The sequence below is a fragment of the Trachemys scripta genome, chromosome 7 (assembly GCF_013100865.1).
Source record: "Trachemys scripta elegans isolate TJP31775 chromosome 7, CAS_Tse_1.0, whole genome shotgun sequence".
Taxonomy (NCBI): domain Eukaryota; kingdom Metazoa; phylum Chordata; order Testudines; family Emydidae; genus Trachemys; species Trachemys scripta.
The window spans coordinates 84,583,471-84,601,737 of NC_048304.1; the positions used below are offsets into that span (position 1 = coordinate 84,583,471).

Consider the following 18,267-nt stretch of genomic DNA (forward strand, 5'->3'; position numbering starts at 1 on the left):
CACACTTGGGAATTCCTTCCTGTGCGGTACCCTCAAGCCCTCTCTCTCCCTCTCTCTCTCTCACACACACACAACCGGGAAGAGCTGAGAAAGAAAAGAAAGGAAATTAGCTGTTGACCCCAGTTAATTAAACAGCATATGCACAAGCCTCCTAGGACACAAAAATCCAATCCTGTTCTTAAAAAAGGTAAATTTTATTAAAAACAAAAAGAAAGAAAATATATCTGGAACTTAGGCTTTTGCTAGATTTTTAAAAGAACAATTCCAAAAATTAAGCACCCAAAATAGCTTTCTTGGGGGTTCAACTTAAAGTTTAGAAGCAAACAAAACCATCTGGGGTTAGCACAGAAGAGTCCACTAGCCATAAGAAATAAACCTAATTGTGTCTTTCTAAACATTCCTGATCTGCTTACATATTTGGGTTGTTAAAAGTAGTTCTAGATATGATCTGATGATCTTCATATCTGGCTTAAAGCTTCTCATAGCATAACTGCTCCCTGTTCCCCTCTTTCCCTGAGAACAACAGACAGACAGACAAAGGGAAGTTTTTTCCCAATTTTAAGAAGTCCTAGCCCTCTCATTGGCTCTTTTGGTCAGGTGCCCACTCCTTTCCTTTTACCTGTGAGCTTGTTAACCCTTTACAGGTAAAGCAAGTAGAGAACAACCACCAAGAGGGATTCCATAGCCAACTAGCTGGCTGGGTGTCCACAAAAGGGAGCTATCCCCCCTCTCAATTATCACATTATCCCTCTGGGATGTGTGTAGTACGGTGATTTGTTCAACCCTGGCAGGGTACAGTAAGTATGTGCATCTGGGGAAGTGAAACAACAGGTCAGGTCCCCCTAATCCAGGGGTAGGCAACCTATGGCACGCGTGCCGAAGGCGGCACGTGAGCTGATTTTCAGTGGCACTCACACTGCCCGGGTCCTGGCCACCGGTCCAGGGGGGCTCTGCATTTTCATTTAATTTTAAATGAAGCTTCTTAAACATTTTAAAAACCTTATTTACTTTACATACAACAATAGTTTAGTTATATATTATAGACTTATAGAAAGAGACCTTCTAAAAACGTTAAAATGTATTACTGGCACACGAAACCTTAAATTAGAGTGAATAAATGAAGACTCTGCACACCACTTCTGAAAGATTGCCGACCCCCGCCCTAATCTAACAAGGGTTTAATCAATGGCTGAAACAGCACAAGCAACTAAATATATTCATATTCTTTAAGACAGAGTGGCTGATTCCAGAATGGCTCAAATGATCACTGACTTCTAGTGCATTAACCAGGCTAGACTCTGCATTCCAAGCCCTGGTGGGCCAAGCAATGGCTGTTGTGGTGTGTTCCCCCACCCCAACTTTGTCACTATATACTGCCCAAGAAAGTTCACTCAGAACATAGTTGTCCTCTCTATTACGTACAATATGGCATGACATTTAACTGCCAAATACATTTCTCTCTCCATCATAGCACATGCTCCAAAGCATTTTATAAATTAGATGGTGAAGGCAGATTGGAAACTTTCTTTTACCTGGTCTCATAACTCAAGAGCAAAGGGACATTTAATGAAACTGAAAGATGGCAAATTCAAAACTGAAAAAATAAAATACTTGTTTATATGACATACATACACAGTGAAGCTGTGGAACTCATTGCCACACAATGCTACTAAGGCCAAGAGTTTAGCAGGATTCAGAAAAAGATTAGACATTTATGTGACTAACAATAATATCCAGCATAAAAACAAACAAAAGTTGTGGAAGAGCTATAACCCCTCAAACTTCAGGGCTTAAACCAACCTCTAACTACAGAGGGTTAGGAGCAAATTAAAGGTTTTCCTGGGCAATTAATCCCATATCTGCCTAGTACATAGTTTCCTATACCCTCCCCCTGCAGCAGGAACAGGACACTGGATTAGATGGACCACTGGTCTGATCCAGTATGGGAAATCCCATATGTTCCTGCACTGCAAATGGAATGACTAATTGACTGAGCAGCCTGCAAGGACATCTCATTAAGAGGTCTTAGTGATTTAGAGCACCTCTGTATTTGTGTGGAAAGCTTGTGTATATGCAGACAATCAGGTAGCGATTTGTCAGGCCCTCCAATCCCATGGCCAGGAGCATAAATGGGACTGACGAGGAAAGGGTGGATTGATTTAAATTGCAGTGCTTTAAATCACTAATGTTTAAAATCACCAAGCAAGAAACCTTGATTTAAAAAATTGATTTTAATCATATTTTGTACTGGTACTTTTAGTTATTTTCCTATAGCTTACTTCTCATTAGCTGGGAACCATTAAAACATGGTGTCATGTATCAGAGGGGTAGCCATGTTTGTTGCTTTTTACAGATCCAGACTAAGAGTCCTGTGGCACCTTATAGACTAACAGACGTATTGGAGCATAAGCATAAGCAACAGGTGCGTCTGACGAAGTGGGTATTCACCCACGAAAGCTTATGCTCCAATACGTCTGTTAGTCTATAAGGTGCCACAGGACTCTTTGTTGCTTATTAAAAATGTTGATTTGCAAATAAATATAGCCTTTACACCCCATGTGGTGGGTTGTGTTTTTTTGCTAAAACAGGACCATATACTATAGCTATACACAGTTACTTAAAAAAAAAATATAGCGCTTAACATACATTTATTCAGATACTTAATTTTTATATTTTTATCATGTTAGACAATGGTGAATGATGCACTTCTTAGTGACTGTGACAAAACACAGTAAAAAAGTAGTCACCTAATCTCGATTTGGATAGAAATTTAAATTCAATTAAACTTCACAAAAACAGTATTTTAATTGTTTTACTAGTTCAATAAAACTACCTTAAATGTGGGGGATACATCAGAAAAAAGTGCATCAGAAAGTTTACTAAAACATGTTGTGCATTTAAAACGAATTGATTTATTAAACAAAGAAAGTATTGTCTGTAGTTAGCGAAGTGAACTGATTGTTTCTGGTTACCATGTCCTCCAAGATTTTAAAACAAGTAGATCTCATCCTTTCACACCTAGTTTTTAATTCATAGATTGGAAGAGGAAAACAAGCTTTCCTGCTTTTTCAACGTCCAATTGGTTTCTTAACTTAAAAAGAATTAGTCACTGAACTGAACTAGTTGTATATACTGAAATGAAGAAATTATTCTCTCTGCACTTATAGAAGAGGCTATTGCTGTCCAAAGCTGGTTTAGCACTTCAACAAACTCTGGTTCCAGGTGCTTAGCCAGTGACTTCCACTACTTCAGTGCTGTGATTTTCTTTAAAACTTGATAGCAAATATAACACTGCTTAATATTATTTTTTGTTTTTAATATAAATGATTTTAATAGATCATAGGCTTAACATAGGTTTTCATCACTTCAAATTTAATTTTAAATAGGTTTATTTAAAAAATAAAATTTAAATTAAAAATCTGTATTTTTTTTTAAATCATTGATTTTATCCAACCCTGGTCAATAAGTACTTTCCTCCCACCCCAATTTCCCTGCTAACACTACAAAGCTATGTTATGGAGCAATTTACAGAGCTGTTATTATATGCTGGGCTGCCAGAGGTCACTTCGTGTTTCAGGCTAGCATTGTCTATAGTCTAGTATATTTCCACATCCATGAGAATTAGCAGCTATTAATCTGGGATTGTATTATTTGCCAGAGAGAGAGAGACAAACAGACAGGCAAGGAGAAGGTGACTAGGAAAGAAAATGAAGCTTTTAATTGGAGACCTTTGAACTTCCACTGCAAGAATTCTCAAGGCAGAACGAAGAGTATGTAGAAACAGACAGAAGACTCCAATTAATTTCAACTTTCCATTCCTTCTCCCCCTTCTCCTAATAGCAGTGGATGCCTTTTATTAGGATTCCTTAAAACCTTAGCTGTTTAAGAAGAGTCTTCACCCAAAACTACGGTGTATCACAGATGTACCTCTTTGGTTCCATCCCCAAAAGAACGTTGGTTGCCATCTATCAAAAGATCGTCTCCTTCAACAGCACTGCACCTATTCACATTGGCCTCCATGGAGAGCACATATGCCCAGCTCAGAACTAATCTGATATCTATCTCAGATACATATGTGGCCCCCATTGCCAAAGTACCATAACACCTCACCATCTTTAACGTATTTATCCTCATGACATCCCTGTGAGTAGGGAAGGGCTATTAGCCCTATTTTATAGATGGGGAACTGAGGCAGAGAGAAGCTAAGTGGGTATCCTTAGTCCTAGACTAACCATTGGACCTACCTTCCTTCCCTTCACAAACACTGATGTAAATGAGGCCTTTTGTCTGGAGCACATGACTGGTAGCCACAATCTGCAGAGTTTCTAATCCTCTGATGTTTATTTTCTCTTTGGCCTTGAGCAAATCCTTTAACCACTTTGCCTCAGTTTCTCCACCTATCAAATGGGAATAATGACGCTTACTTGACTCACAGGTGTGTTGGAAGATTCATTTATATGGAAGTACTATACAAAAGCATTATTGTTAATTAACTAAACTGAAAGTTTGCAATGATTAATCAAACCTTTTTCTTCACTCTCCACTCACAGTTATTTGGGCCCTGCAGAAGACATACCCTGTAACACTAAGCATATGCAGCTAGAAAGAAGGCATGTAGAACACACCAGACACGCACACTCTATGTGAAAGGGCCAAAGACTTGGACTCAAATGTACCTTTACTGTATTTGCTCATGTATCATCTAAGCCCTGGTCTACACTACACAGAGGCAGCCTGGACTCTCGGCTCCACACATTCCCCCTTAGGTCAGTGGAAGTGGTCTTAGTGAAGACACTCACCACCAACCGAAGGAGGGTAGTGTGAACACAAATAGTAATTACTGTGGTGGCTGTAAGTCGACCTAATATAGGTTGACTTAAGTTTTTGGTGCAGACATGCCCTGAGTAACTTGGCTGACATTTAGGTCAATATTTGCAAGTCTGACATACAGAGGTGAAACCAGGCAACAATATCAATGAGACACAGAAAGCAATGACTACAATGAAGGCAATGATTTTTGTGCCAACATCACAGATCAGTTTTTATATTTGAATTCATTTTATGTGTTATTATGCTGTTAAAACACTCATTACTTTCCCCCTTTTTTAGGGTGCAGAATTATTGTTTTATTTCGATAGCTTTGCTGTCTCAGCTAATAGAAAGGCTTATGTGTAGGTCATCATGTGGAGAAGTATATACAGGAAGTGGAAATGGTTATATAATTCTTTGTTAGCTATGTACAAAGATGGTGCCATATTATGGCCAAGAATTAGAAGGTACTTGGCATATTTTCCCTTTACCTGAAATGTTCCTCATTTCTGAGAGTTTGAACCATAGTCTTTTACTCGATTTATGTGCATATTCATTTACTTTTTCCCATAAAGAGTTTTACTGTAAGCAGCAAAGAATCTAATAATCACTGTTTACGATTTCACACAGAGAGCAAGACACAAATACATGAATCTACTATAGCTGTAGTATGAATGAACAGACTCCAAACACAAAGCTGTGGGAAATGGAATGTGGTACAGGAGAGTACAATTACAAGAAAAGTGTAAATTTAATTGTTAAAATTTAGCCTTGTTTGTGGATTTTTTTAAAGGGATGCTGTCACCATAACTATCGCTCTCATATTTAGTTTTGTGAAAACAAGCCTTTATTAAACTTTTGACCAGTGAAATGTTTCCACATTTTAGAAAATCCAATTAAAGTAGCTGGATTTCAACACTGTAGGGAAGTGCTCATCTGTTTTACACATACTGTAAAATTTTCAAAGTGCCTAAGTGACTTAGGATCTTAACTGCCATTGACTTAGATGCTTTGAAATTTTTATTCCACAACACTAAGCACAGATCCTGCTGTTCAAGGCCCTAAAAACCTGATATAAAAGAAATTTGATTGCTAGCTTCCATGCCAAAAAAGTGTATAAAGCAGAGTACAAACACTACCAAGTACTGTGCATTGAATTCTTCAAATTTTTTCACTTTGAATAATCTAAGGGGTTATTAACATTGACTGTGTTAATTTAAAACATAATATACTATAGCATCACAGATGCTAGAGACAGAAATAGGTCTACAGCATTACATGCTCCAAGGACAAGGATGGCACCTCACAGAACATTTGCTAGTACCCTGACCAGCCTAGTGTTAAATATCTTCAGGGATGGATCTTCCATGACTTTCCATAGAAGACTATTTCCCAGACTATTACATTTTGCTGTTGGGAAATTACCATCTTCTATGCCCCAGAATTCAGCCTAATATTTTCCTTTTCTGAATGTCATGATTGCTTCTACTCATAACCCCTTAGTCCCTCTTAAATAAGCCGTCCCCCAGCATTGGTGTTTATATTCTTCACATATCTGTAGATTTATATTCTGTCCCTCCACCCCTGCCCAGCTTCCTAGTTCAGCTACACTGTATACATTTCGTTCTTACTGTTTCCTGGTTAGGGCCATATATATGTTTCTCTTCTCTGAGCTTCACTCAGTTTGTCTACAGCAGAGCCCAATACAATATTCCAGTCATGGTGTCACCAGAACAGGGGGGCGGGGGGAGGGCTGTCACCTCTCTATTCTGTGATGCAATGACTACGTATGCAGCACAAAACAAGCTTTTTCCTCTTCAAAGCAAAATGAGAATGCCAAGCAGCCAGCTGGGCTGATTTCAATCACATTTATAAAAGGAGGGAGGGGACTTTTCTCCAATCTCCTATATAGTTCACATCAACCCAGAAGGAACTAAATCACCAGCATTCTAAAATCTATGAGAACTGAGGTTTATAATGGAGAGGATGACCAATATTAATTACAGCATCTTCCAACACAATACTGCGATCTCTGCATATGCGTGATGTTATTCAAACAGCATACTGGGGACTTTAAAACAAAACAAAACACCAAAGTAGCAAATTAGTCACTAGCTTCAGCAGACTGCTCTGTGCTGCCAAAATGCTTCTGCAAAGTAGTTTTTATTCAGCTACAGCCTAAACTCGGCAGCAGAGGCAGCTGGCTCCAGCTGAGCTAGAAAAGCAATTCAGGCCCAGGGTGGCGGCTCAAGGCACTAGAGCGTTACCTGGATCACAGGGCATGAAATTAGCAGCAGCAAGCAGGTTGGAGCCAAGAATAGTTTGCAGTTGTAAACTCATCTTTCAATAGCAGAGTTGTGCTTCTGATGACTCTGCAGGGGTAGCACACCACTCCTACCCCAAAAGCCTGGGTAGTATCAGCTCCAAAGCAGGCAACACTGGAAAACCCTGTTGCAAGGGAGTCAACACCATGCCACTTGCCTGACAGGAGGATTCATGCCCCTAGTGACCAGAACTAGACTCCTTTCAAATATGACATACAGAAATGAGCATCCTAATAAAAAGCAATGATGGTCCTCAGACTAAAGCACAAGACTGGGAGTCAAGGAAACTTGGGTTCTCCTCCCATCTTTCCCACTGACTTCCTGAGCAAATTAGGTAACCTCTCTGTGCTGTAGTCCCTCCACCTGTAAAACAATACTTCCTTCTCTCTCAGGCATGTTGTAAAGCTTAATTTAGGTTTCCACAGTACTTTGAAATCCTCAGATGGAAGTCAGTGTAATTAATCGTATTTTACACTAAATTCCAAACAGAGCCTTTTATCTTTAGGTTACAGGCTTGACTCCAGCCCATAATCTTGGTGCCTTAAAATTCAATGGCCAAGATTTTCTTACCAATGCCCAAATGACAACTACAGGAATCATTGGGTTCTTGGTGCTTTTGAAAATCAGCCCATTTGTTTAGGTGCCTACATACAAATTTAGCAGCCTAACTTTAGGCACCCAAGTTTTGAAAATGTTGGCCCAAATGTCCAGAAGGGGGATTCCTCCCTGACCGTTGTAAAAAGGCACATCCTTCCTGCAAGAGAGGTGGGATTTTAAGGCTCCAGGACTGTAGATTGGTAGTAACCAAAGGCTACTACCATCTGAGGATGGTTGGTGCAAAATATGGTTGCCAGCCCTTGACGACTATGGAACTAGATTGAGACCACAAAATCTGCCTTACCAAACCACCATTTACAGTCTCAGCAAACACACAAGAATAAAATGGGCACGGAGACTGGACTACCCCTTCCACTCCTAGAGATATCTCCTCCAAGTCATGAGGACAGCACAAGGTGGGATACCGGAAGCCTGCACTGCTGCCGACTATGCTATATTTAGCCTGTAGATAGAGGATTTCATCCTTCAGGTCTGGCAAGCCACCACCTTTCACAGCTGTCAAAATTCACTCAGAGTGGGATTTTCAAAAGTGAGTAAGAAGCACAAATCCAGTTGCTTCTCAAGGGGGCAAATGATTTAGGTATATGAATAAAGGGGATCTGTGCTCCAAATTCACTTAGGAGATTTTGAAAATCTCACTAGTATTCAAAAAGAAAATCCATTTCCTTGTTTGAATTCGACCCTCCTGCATCTGACGTGGTTGAATGCAGCGGAGAGGAAGGCTTTCCGGGCAAATATCAAGCCGTCAGCAACTATATTGCAACCATCACACCCTAGTTATTTCTATTTGCTTAAATATCCATAGAAACCTCACCCACATGAATGAGTTAGTCACCCATGAGCTTCTAATAAACCATGATATAGCACTTCACACTGATCCCCAGAGTTTGTTATTTAAGGAGCTTTAGGAACCGAAACAATGACCACACAAGGACTTCAAACCAAAATTAAATTAATCAAACTGGCAAGAGCTAGATTTCCATGAGAACTGGTTGGAATCTTTTCTGCTATTTTCAAAGCTCAGCTCCACTTCTCAGTACATAGGTTGTAACACCTAAGAGGTTGCTAGCCATCACTGGTGAGTGGCAAACCTGCTCCCATTCCTTATGCACAGGCATATGCTGAGATGGATTTGCTCAGCCTCTTTGCAACTGGTCCTTCTCAGACGCCACATAAATTGCTGCACTATTTCCTGAAGTGCTACAAGGACTAGTGCAAAGTATTCTGGGGTGAATCTGAGGAAAGCCAGTTGCAAATGACTGAACATTAATTTATTTACTTATTGGCATATCTATAGCACTAATCCCACAGTGTCCAAGCACCTATGGGTTCACAATATGAAAGGGAGAAAAATGTTGATATTCTGGCATGAACATGTTAAGTCATTTCACTATAATGGCTGAATAAAACTAAGTAATGGGTTTGCTTTTCTGGAAATGTAATGTAGATTATAGACGTAAATACTGAAATTAATTTGGAGGATGAAGACATACGAGCTGACTCTCATCACAATTCTCAAAGTCAGTGTCATGTTCCACAAGGGCAGAATGTGGAATGAGTCCAAAATTCATTTTTGAATGGACTCAATTTCCATCACATGGTGATGAAGCAGCACAACTTTGTGATCTGAAGGCTTGGAAACCCATCTCTCCACTGCAAAGAAATTATACAAATTGACTTTCGTTTTTTTCATGTTCTTGTGAATCCCACTGGCGTTAAGCATCTCACTGCTTCTGCAGCAAGCTAACTAAAACCTCTGACCCCACAATGTAGAATATAAATTCTGATATTGGTGCATCATCAAGGAAGTAAACAAAACCAAACCAGGTTCATTTCTGCACCAGTGAATACACAGGAATGAGGAAGGAACTCAATATTTCCCATATGAAGAACAAAGTAAGTACGAAACAAAAAACATGATCTTCAAGCTAAATAGTGGGCAGTGCCCTTCGATTAGGAATACTCTAGTCCTTAAAAGTGCCGGGTAACAGTTTTCAGGAAGAAGAAAACATAAGGCTATTTCCTCATTCTGACTAATTACTTTCTTTACATTTCCAATTAATTGATACCTATAAAGAAGCCAAAGGTGATTTTACTTCCTCTCTCAGCTTCTCCTTCCATCCCTGCTCTCCATGAGAATGCCTTTCACAAGAGATCATTGCATCAGCATCTTCAGGGGGCAAGGCGGCATCAGCAGAGAACTCTATTGGAAAAGCTGTGAATGGCACTGAGCTGACTACTGGATAAGCAAGTAGCCTGGATCTTAAAAGCACTGATACAATTTCCCCTTCCCAAAACCCACTAAGGAAGAATGACCAGACTCTATTTAGGGATATTTAGAGACCTAGGTAATAAGTTGGTGATTTCAATCCATTTCCTAGTGGATAGAGTCCACTTCAGAAAAAAATGCAACTGCTCTTTCATCGGCAGAGAGATCAGGGGTCAGATGGACATGGTGACTGCATTACTCTCACATCCCTAGAAGGGTGGTCCCTTCAAATCAGGGGTAAAGATATGATCTTATGGTGGGGCACAGACTAGGGAAAGCTTCTACTGCTCCTGCTTTTGCTATAGCTGGTGTGTGGGTAAGTAGAGGCTTCAGGCTTGGCAAGATAGCACTTTTCATGAGTACTAAATTATTTATAAAAGAGAGAAAGATAATTCCAATTAAGACTAAAAAGACATTAGTTAATCAATAATGCTCTAGGGATGAGCCTTGCCTTAAAAGTAGGGAAGAAGATCGAACAGTTTGAGAGAAATCCTAACCTATTGGTTCGCAACCTTTCCAGACTACTGTACCCCTTTCAGGAGTCTGAAGTCCAAACCCCGCCACCTGTGGCAGAACCATGTAATTTAGCTTTGCGGGGGGCCTGTGGCATGGGACCCCAGGCAGTTGCCCTGTTTGCCACCCTCTAACACTGGCCATGCACTTGTGCCTCCCCGCTTCAGGTTTGCAACCCCCCGATTGAGAAACTGATCTAGATGAGTTGACGTACCCCCTGGAAGACCTCTGCGTACCCCCAGAAGTACACGTATCCCTGGTTGAGAACCACTGTTCTAACCCACCCAAAATGAGAAGATAGGCAGTAGGGAAGGGTGTGTATCCCAAAATGAACTCACAAATGTCAAGCTGAAAAGTTCAGAATCATGCTATAAATACAGAATGCATTTTTTCTCCTTTTGGGAAGTCCTATCATCTACTTTCTGAAATGCCTCATCTACTCAATCCATTTCTTCTCTTTCAAAGTGATATGAGTGTGCTAGGGCCTAATGTGTCAGCAGAATATTAAACTCTGGAGCAAAGGAGGGAAGGTAGATGCAACATATAGCAATATTTTTTTACTTGAAAAATTAATTACAATTGGCTTGGATAGAAACTCTCATGTGGAATGAAAACTGGCTAAGTGACCATAATCAAAGATTAATAATAATTGGCAATGTGACAAGCTGGGGCGAGGTTTATAGAGTGCCACCTTAGTGATCATATTAGATCAGATCTTTATTTAACATCTTGATTAATGCACTGAAAGACAAGAGTAAACAGCATGTTAATGAAATTCACAGCTAACACCAAATTGGGAGATGTTGCAAATACTACTGAGGAGACAGATTAGAAAGGAGGCTTTAGATTAGAAACATGGGCAGAAGATAACAAAATGGGATTTAATTTGGGCAAAGGCAGGCTAATATATCTGCCAGTTGGTGCCCCATTATACTAGGTGCTGTGCCACCACATAGGAAGCCCCAGCCCCTGCCTCAGCGTTTACAATCCAAGGCCCTGATCCTGCAATCTGATTTACATAGACATCCCCCAATCTTCCTATGTATCTGGATACTTCTATGGCCCTCACAACCACTGTAACCAAATGCCTCTCTTTCCCCACACTTCCCTGCCACTAGGCCCTTGTCTACGGGGGGAGGGGGGAGGAGAGGGGGAATCAATCTAAGTTACACAACTTCAGCTACATGAATAACGTAACTAAAGTCAACGTACTTAGATCAACTTACCGCAGTGTCTTCACTGCGGTGAGTTGACTGCTGCTGTTCCCCCATCAACCCTGCTTGCACCTCTCGCAGCACTGGAGTACAGGAGTCCACGGGAGAGGGCTCAGGGGTCGATTTATTGCGTCTAGACTAGACACACTAAGTCGATCCTCGCTGGATCAATCGCTGCCCGCCGATCTGGTGGGTAGTGTAGACATACCCTAAGCATGCTTCTTAGGGTGTTTTAAAATGAACAAATGAATGAATGAGGGTACTACTGTGGGAAAATCATGACAGAGATAGGTCTTTTTTGTATCTGAATGCAGTATACTTATTCCTGCATAGAATCCCAATGAAGTCAATGGGGCTGTGGCCACATAGATCAGATTGCAGAATCAGGATCTAATTTAAAATGAAATGCAACAAACAATAAGAAAAAGGGGCTCGGGCGGGCTCAGTCATCGGTCCCCCATCCTGGGGTTGTGTGGTAATTTTTGTTGTCAGAGGTGCAATGGAGTTTGAGAACTGCTGGACTAGAGTTAAAAGCCATTGGAATGTTAACCTCAGTGCCCTTGTCAAATTTCAGGCTCAAGTTATACTCTACCCAACTAAATTCCTTAGAAAGGTAATATACACTTCCTGCTCTGAACTGTAGCATAGAGTTCCTGTGCATTATTAAATAACTATGTTTCAAACTAGAGGTTGCTGCCTTTGAGCAACTAGTGATGTATAATTTTTTACATCAGTTTGCTAAATTTAGGCAGTGGTTTGTGACTCTTTGGGATGGAAGTCAAATAAATCATTATGATTAAAAGACATTAGCGACTGATGGAAATGCTAACGGGAGTAGCCAGAAATGCGTTTTCTACCTGAAGAAACCAAGCAGCAGCAAAATACATCCAGCCTAAGAGTTCCCAAGCCATTACAAGCTGTACTGCTTAGGTGGGTTATGAAGACTTTCACATTGTCAGGATTGCTCTCAGGGAAGCTTCTCTTGCCAACATTGACTTTGGAAAGCAACACTCAGAAGCAGAATTGGAATGAATTATTTTTATTTTAAAGAAATGATCTGACTGCAGGTGCTTGTGATGCCAGGTGTGTTTGTGTTCACCCACAGGAGCTTTCAGATTGGGGCATCAGAGTAGCACCTCTTGCAGGGAACTCAAGAATCCAGCAGCAATGAGAAGTGAAGAAACAAGGAATTAAGAAGAAAAATGCAACGTAAAACACAAAACCACTTCCTCCAATGGCAAGTTTGCTTTTCAAGGTTTGGACCATGAATCGAGAGGTGACAAGTTTCCCATCTCACATGCCAAAAGCCAGAGGCTTAATGCTGTAGCAGGTACTACATCCACACCTGCCAGCACTTGGAAAAAACCTGTACTGAATCATAAGGTGGCCTGCAGAATTGTAAACAACAGGACCTGGAATAGGCTTAGTGTCATAGAAGTTCAGCTATAACGGTCATTTGCAAAGTCCTGCTGTCATGATTACTTTTGCCTCTAAGGTACTTCATCACTAGGTGCACAGGGGGAAGATGTTGAAAACAGCACAACGCCTCTTTAGAAGGCAGTGTTAGTACTAATCTTGTCTCCGGCAAAGCAGACAGACACCGTGTGCCTCCTGTCTTCCCTGTGCATGGTGAAACATCTGATGTAACCAAACTGACTATAAAGTGTCTATTCCGAATACGGCCAGAAGCTACATAGTGCAGCAGCAATCCAGCTCCAAACTACAGCCCAAACAGATGTTAATTTTATCTGATGAAGCTGATCTGAGGAAGGCCAGGTGGCCTTGGATTTCTCAAGGTTTCATGCTTCCATACAACAAGATTTTGCTACACTGAATAGAAACTGTCCAGTACAAAGAAATCCCCTCCCCTCCCCCCGTCCCCTAGTCAGTGAATCTGAGAGATATACTCTTTAAGTGCCATTATTTTGTGGTGACATCTTAATCAGGAACAAGATTGTCACCAGCATTCCTAATTCTGGAATTTAAGAAGAGCAGGAAGTTAACTCTATAATCCACCATGTCTCCTCTCACAACTAAGAACTATTTTTACTTTTTTTTGTTACAGTCCACCAGGTACAAGAGTTATCTTTCCACACACATCTTAACAGACTAACCAGAAAGCTTCTATTTTAGACTTTGAAACCATTTATGAAAATTGGTTTTTGGACAGGAGTGGGCTGTGTGCGCGCACGCGCACGTTTCCATAAGGCAACCGTCTACAGGCGCAGCAACCATTCAGTAGGATGATTATAGTACAGCAATAAATAATGGTAGCTGAACATTGCATTATTAGGTCCTGTCTGACCTATGCACCTAACTTTGAACATGACTATTGCTAAAGTGGTGTCCTCCAGTTCTATATTTAATAGTTTCTGTGCTGAACTGTCTTTTGGAAAGCAACACACAGTGAAATTACAGGAGAAGGGAAATGGAAGTTCGCTTTTAGGAGGAAATGGAGCAATGTAGTGAATAACTCCAGATCCAACTGCCCTATCAGAATTTATGATGTGAGCTTTTGCACTGAAGCTGAAGCACACAATCAACTCTGTTTAATTAAAACATATTTGTGAATGAAAAGCATAATGAACAAAGAACTAAGGCTGTATTCGACTCACTTTACAAAAATTCTAACCTTAAAAAAAAAAAAAAAAAAGTTAGGTGGTCTGAAAAGGAATAGTTATGAGATCCAGAGTTTTCCAATGTCATATAATCTGTCTCTCATTAACTCTTTCCTCATCAGAATTACACCACATTCCTGACCTTAACTCCACCTTAAAATTTACAAAAATATATGCAAAAGTCAAAACATATTAAATTTGTAGGCTATAATTGGAGACAGATTCCTTGAATAAGAAATAAGATTTTACTTTTCAAGTAGGGGGAGGAATCGTAAGTGAACTTCAGGTAAAAGTTCTAAACATAAAAAGAGGTTTTGAAAGTTATGTTTATAGCACATTTAAAAAAAAAAAACTCTCTATCCCAAGAGATACAGTATGTAAAACTTCAGAGGGATTTGGTTTTTTTTTTTTGTTTTGTTTTTTTACAGAAGTGCCAAAAGGATGGAGGGGAAGAAATCAAGTTTATAATAACAACTAGTTTCAACCTTTAATTATAGAGCAGCTATTGCCACTCCTTAGTTCTGAGTGACTAACAGGCCCATTTTAGAGAACACCACAGCAGTTTAAACAATATGAAAGCAGAAGTCAGCTGCCTCGACCCCAGTACCTAGTATTCCTGTTAACCATTGCTAAGATTAAAATACAGAGAACCCAAACACATTGGATTTAGTGGCTGACGCAAGCGCTAGCACGCTGACATTAAGTGGGAACCCATCATACTCACACGGAGATCAGAGACTCCATGTCCCTTCGGCTCCTGTTGATTGGAGCAGTTCTGAAGTTTATATATCCAGTATTGTTTTGCTGTGATAAAAAAGTTCCAAGGCAACAGAGAGCCAATACCCAGGATGAAAAAAATAACATAGGCGCCATTTAAGTGATCCTTCGGCTTTTGCAGACTGTATCTGTTCCCCACCGGCTCCTCAATCAGAGGCTCTTCTTCTTGGAAAGAGGTATTCACTGGTTTATATGCAGAGTTAGCACTGTGCTGAAATCGGTCATCTCCATCTTCCAAATCAACAGCCACTTCCAGGGGAAAGCAAAGAAAGAGAGAGATTATTATGTATGATAAAAGTAATCATAAATTATATGCCAGCTGGGTGAAATATCTCAGGAAGCCAAGAAACACAAGGCACACATTTCCTGTCAGCTTGTAGAGGAAGATATCCCAGTTTTCTCTCTCAGCCCATAGAGAAAGAGGGGCAGAGTGGTCTAAAAAGAAAGTAGGATGAGACTGGGAATTGGGAACTCCCGAGTACTAATCCCAACAATTAATTCACTGTGTGGCCTTGGGCAAAACACTTGATTTCTGTGTTCACTTCCCTGCCCATACAGTGGGGAAACGTACCTCACAAGGATGTTGAGGATTAATGGGTTAGTTTGTATGCTGCTTTCAAAGAACAGGGATGTTATTTCAGACTAAGGTAAGTATAACAAAGAGGAGACATGGTCACTGACCACACACAGTGAACAGGGCTACAATGAAAGATGGAAACACCATGACTGAGAAAGGTTTAAGGTAGGGTGAGATGATGACGATGGAAACAATGGGACAAAGAACGAGATGAGACACCGAGGGATATGATGCAGTGCATGAGGGGCTACAGGCATGATGCTCTGCTCACTGGCACAATAGCAGATGGATTCGTTCTAGAGCTAAAGGAAGTCACAAGAAGCACTGGGCCAATGACAATAACCCCAAACAGGAGTATCTAACGAACTGTCATGCAGTCAGACAGGTCTACCCACTTCAGTATGTGGGGCATGTCTGATTGTACAACATCAGTGTGCTTGTTCTAACAGGGGTGGAGCCCCAATAAATAATTACTTGAATGTCAATGCTTTAATGCAGGAGTGGGCAAACTTTTTGGCTTGAGGACCACATTGGGTTTCCGAAATTGTATGGAGGGCTGGTTAGGGGAGGCTGTGCCTCCCCAAAGAGCCAGGCGTGGCCCGGCCCCTGCCCCCATCCGACCCCCCCTGCTTCTCGCCTCCTGATGCCCCCCCCGGGGCTCCTGCCTCATCCACCCCTCCTTCTCCCTGTACACTGACAGCCCCTGGAACCCCTGCCCCTGACTGCCCCCCGCCACCCCATCCAACTACCCCTTCCTGACTGCCCCCCCGGGACCCCTGCCCGCACTGAACCCCCCTTGTTCCCCACCCTCTGACCGCTCCAACCCCTATCCATACCCTCACCTCCTGACCACCACCCTGAACTCCCCTGCCCTCTATCCAACCCCCCTTGCTCCCTGCCCCCTTATCACGCTTCCTGGAGCACCGGTGGCTGACAGCACTACAGCTGCGCCGCCCAGAGCACCAAGACAGGCAGCCGCGCCGCCCGGCTGGAGCCAGCCACGCCACCATGCAGCACAGAGCGCTGGGTTATGCCGTGGCTCTGTAGTTGCACTGCCTGGCAAGAGCTCGCAGCCCCACCGCCCAGAGCACTGCGCCAGCGGCGCAGTGAGCTGAGGCTGCAGGGAAGGGAGAATAGCAGGGGAGAAGCCAGAGTCTAGCCTCCTGGGCCAGGAGCTCAGGGGCCAGGCAGGAGGGTCCGGCGGGCCGGATGTGGCCCGTGAACCATAGTTTGCCCACCTCTGCTTTAATTTCAATGTTTCCATCATAAACCCTCATCACACAGAACAGTAACTCAAACATATTTCATGCCCTACACAAGGCAGCATCAGCCTGTGCCTATCTATCCTTAAACCAAGTTCAAAATGAAATCTGGTGGGCCATTTTAAGTGAAAGACAACAAAGGAAGTAGCTTAGGGCAAGTCTACACTTAAAATGCTGCATCAGCACTGAAGCACCGATGCCGCTGTAGCACTTTAATGAAGACGCTCCTAGCCGACAGGAGAGAGCTCTCCCATCAGCACAGTTAATCCACCTCCCTGAGTGGTGGTAGTTATGTAGATGCTCTCCCACCGACACAGAGCTGTCTACACAGGAGGATAGGTTGGTATAACTATGATGCTCAGGAGGGTGGATTTTTCACACCCCTGAGCGATGTCATCACACCGATGTAAGGCAGTAGTGCAGACCAGACCTTAGCATTTCAGTCGCCCGTGTGTGGCGGAGCTCTTCAATCCCAAACCCTTCAACAGACCCTCCTCGCCAGTGGCCACAAGGCAAATGGCCCCTAGGGGTGCCCCCCCACCCCAGCTCCTTGCGTGGGGCAGGGGCCTGCTCAGCTCACCCTTGGGGCTCCCCCCAAAGCAGCTCGACAAACGTTGCTTTCAGCCCAACTTGTGCCCCCTTCACTTAGCCCCGCTACTGCCCAGGGCGCCCGGCAGCCAGGGACAGCCGCCCCGGCCCGGCTCGGGCCAGGGGAAACGCGGGGAGAGGCAGCCGAGCCGGCAGGGAGAGCGGAGCGGGGAGGCGGGGCAGGGTCCCCGGCGGCCCCAGAGAAGCGACCGGCAGCAGCCACTCACTGTTGCCGCTGTGAGGCTCCAGCCCCGCTCGGGGCAGCAACGACTCCGAGACCGGGGTTTGCAGCGGGGCCTGGCCGGGCAGGGCTCCACCGCGCCGGGTCTATGCCGCACAGCCCTCCCCCGCCGTGCTTCCCAGGCCCGGCCTCCAGCACCGCCCCGCTCGGCTCGGCCCTGCCCGGGGGCGGGTTCGCAGGCTGGCTGGCTCTGGGCTGGCCGGCCTCCCTCCCTCCTGCCGTGCCCGGCCCCGCAGGGTCCCCGTGCTGGCTCGCAGCCAGACAGGACGCAGAGGCGAAGTGGGGGCCACCGGTACCGAAACCGGGGGAGGGGGGAGCCACTAGGGGTCATGCCCCACACTTTTTAGCATAGGCGTAGGTTGGGGGTAGAGGGCAAGGCTTTTAAAAACGGGGGGGAGGGAATTGCCCACGGGGTCTACCCTTGAAAGGCAATTCGGATTAAGGTAGATTGTGAATC

At 43.1% G+C, this 18,267-nt stretch overlaps 1 protein-coding gene across 1 annotated transcript in view; it reads right to left on the minus strand.

Moving 5' to 3' along the window:
* The window catches only part of SLC29A3 (solute carrier family 29 member 3), a 29,358-nt gene extending 11,432 nt beyond the window's left edge, over window positions 1-17,926 (minus strand). Inside the window, exons 1-2 of the mRNA XM_034775589.1 lie at window positions 17,797-17,926; window positions 15,090-15,391 (exon numbers count right to left, since the gene is read on the minus strand). Coding sequence (XP_034631480.1) covers window positions 15,090-15,391; window position 17,797 — 303 coding nt within the window. The 5' untranslated portion in view covers window positions 17,798-17,926. The remainder of the gene's footprint in view (window positions 1-15,089; window positions 15,392-17,796) is intronic.
* Window positions 17,927-18,267: the final 341 nt, after the last annotated feature.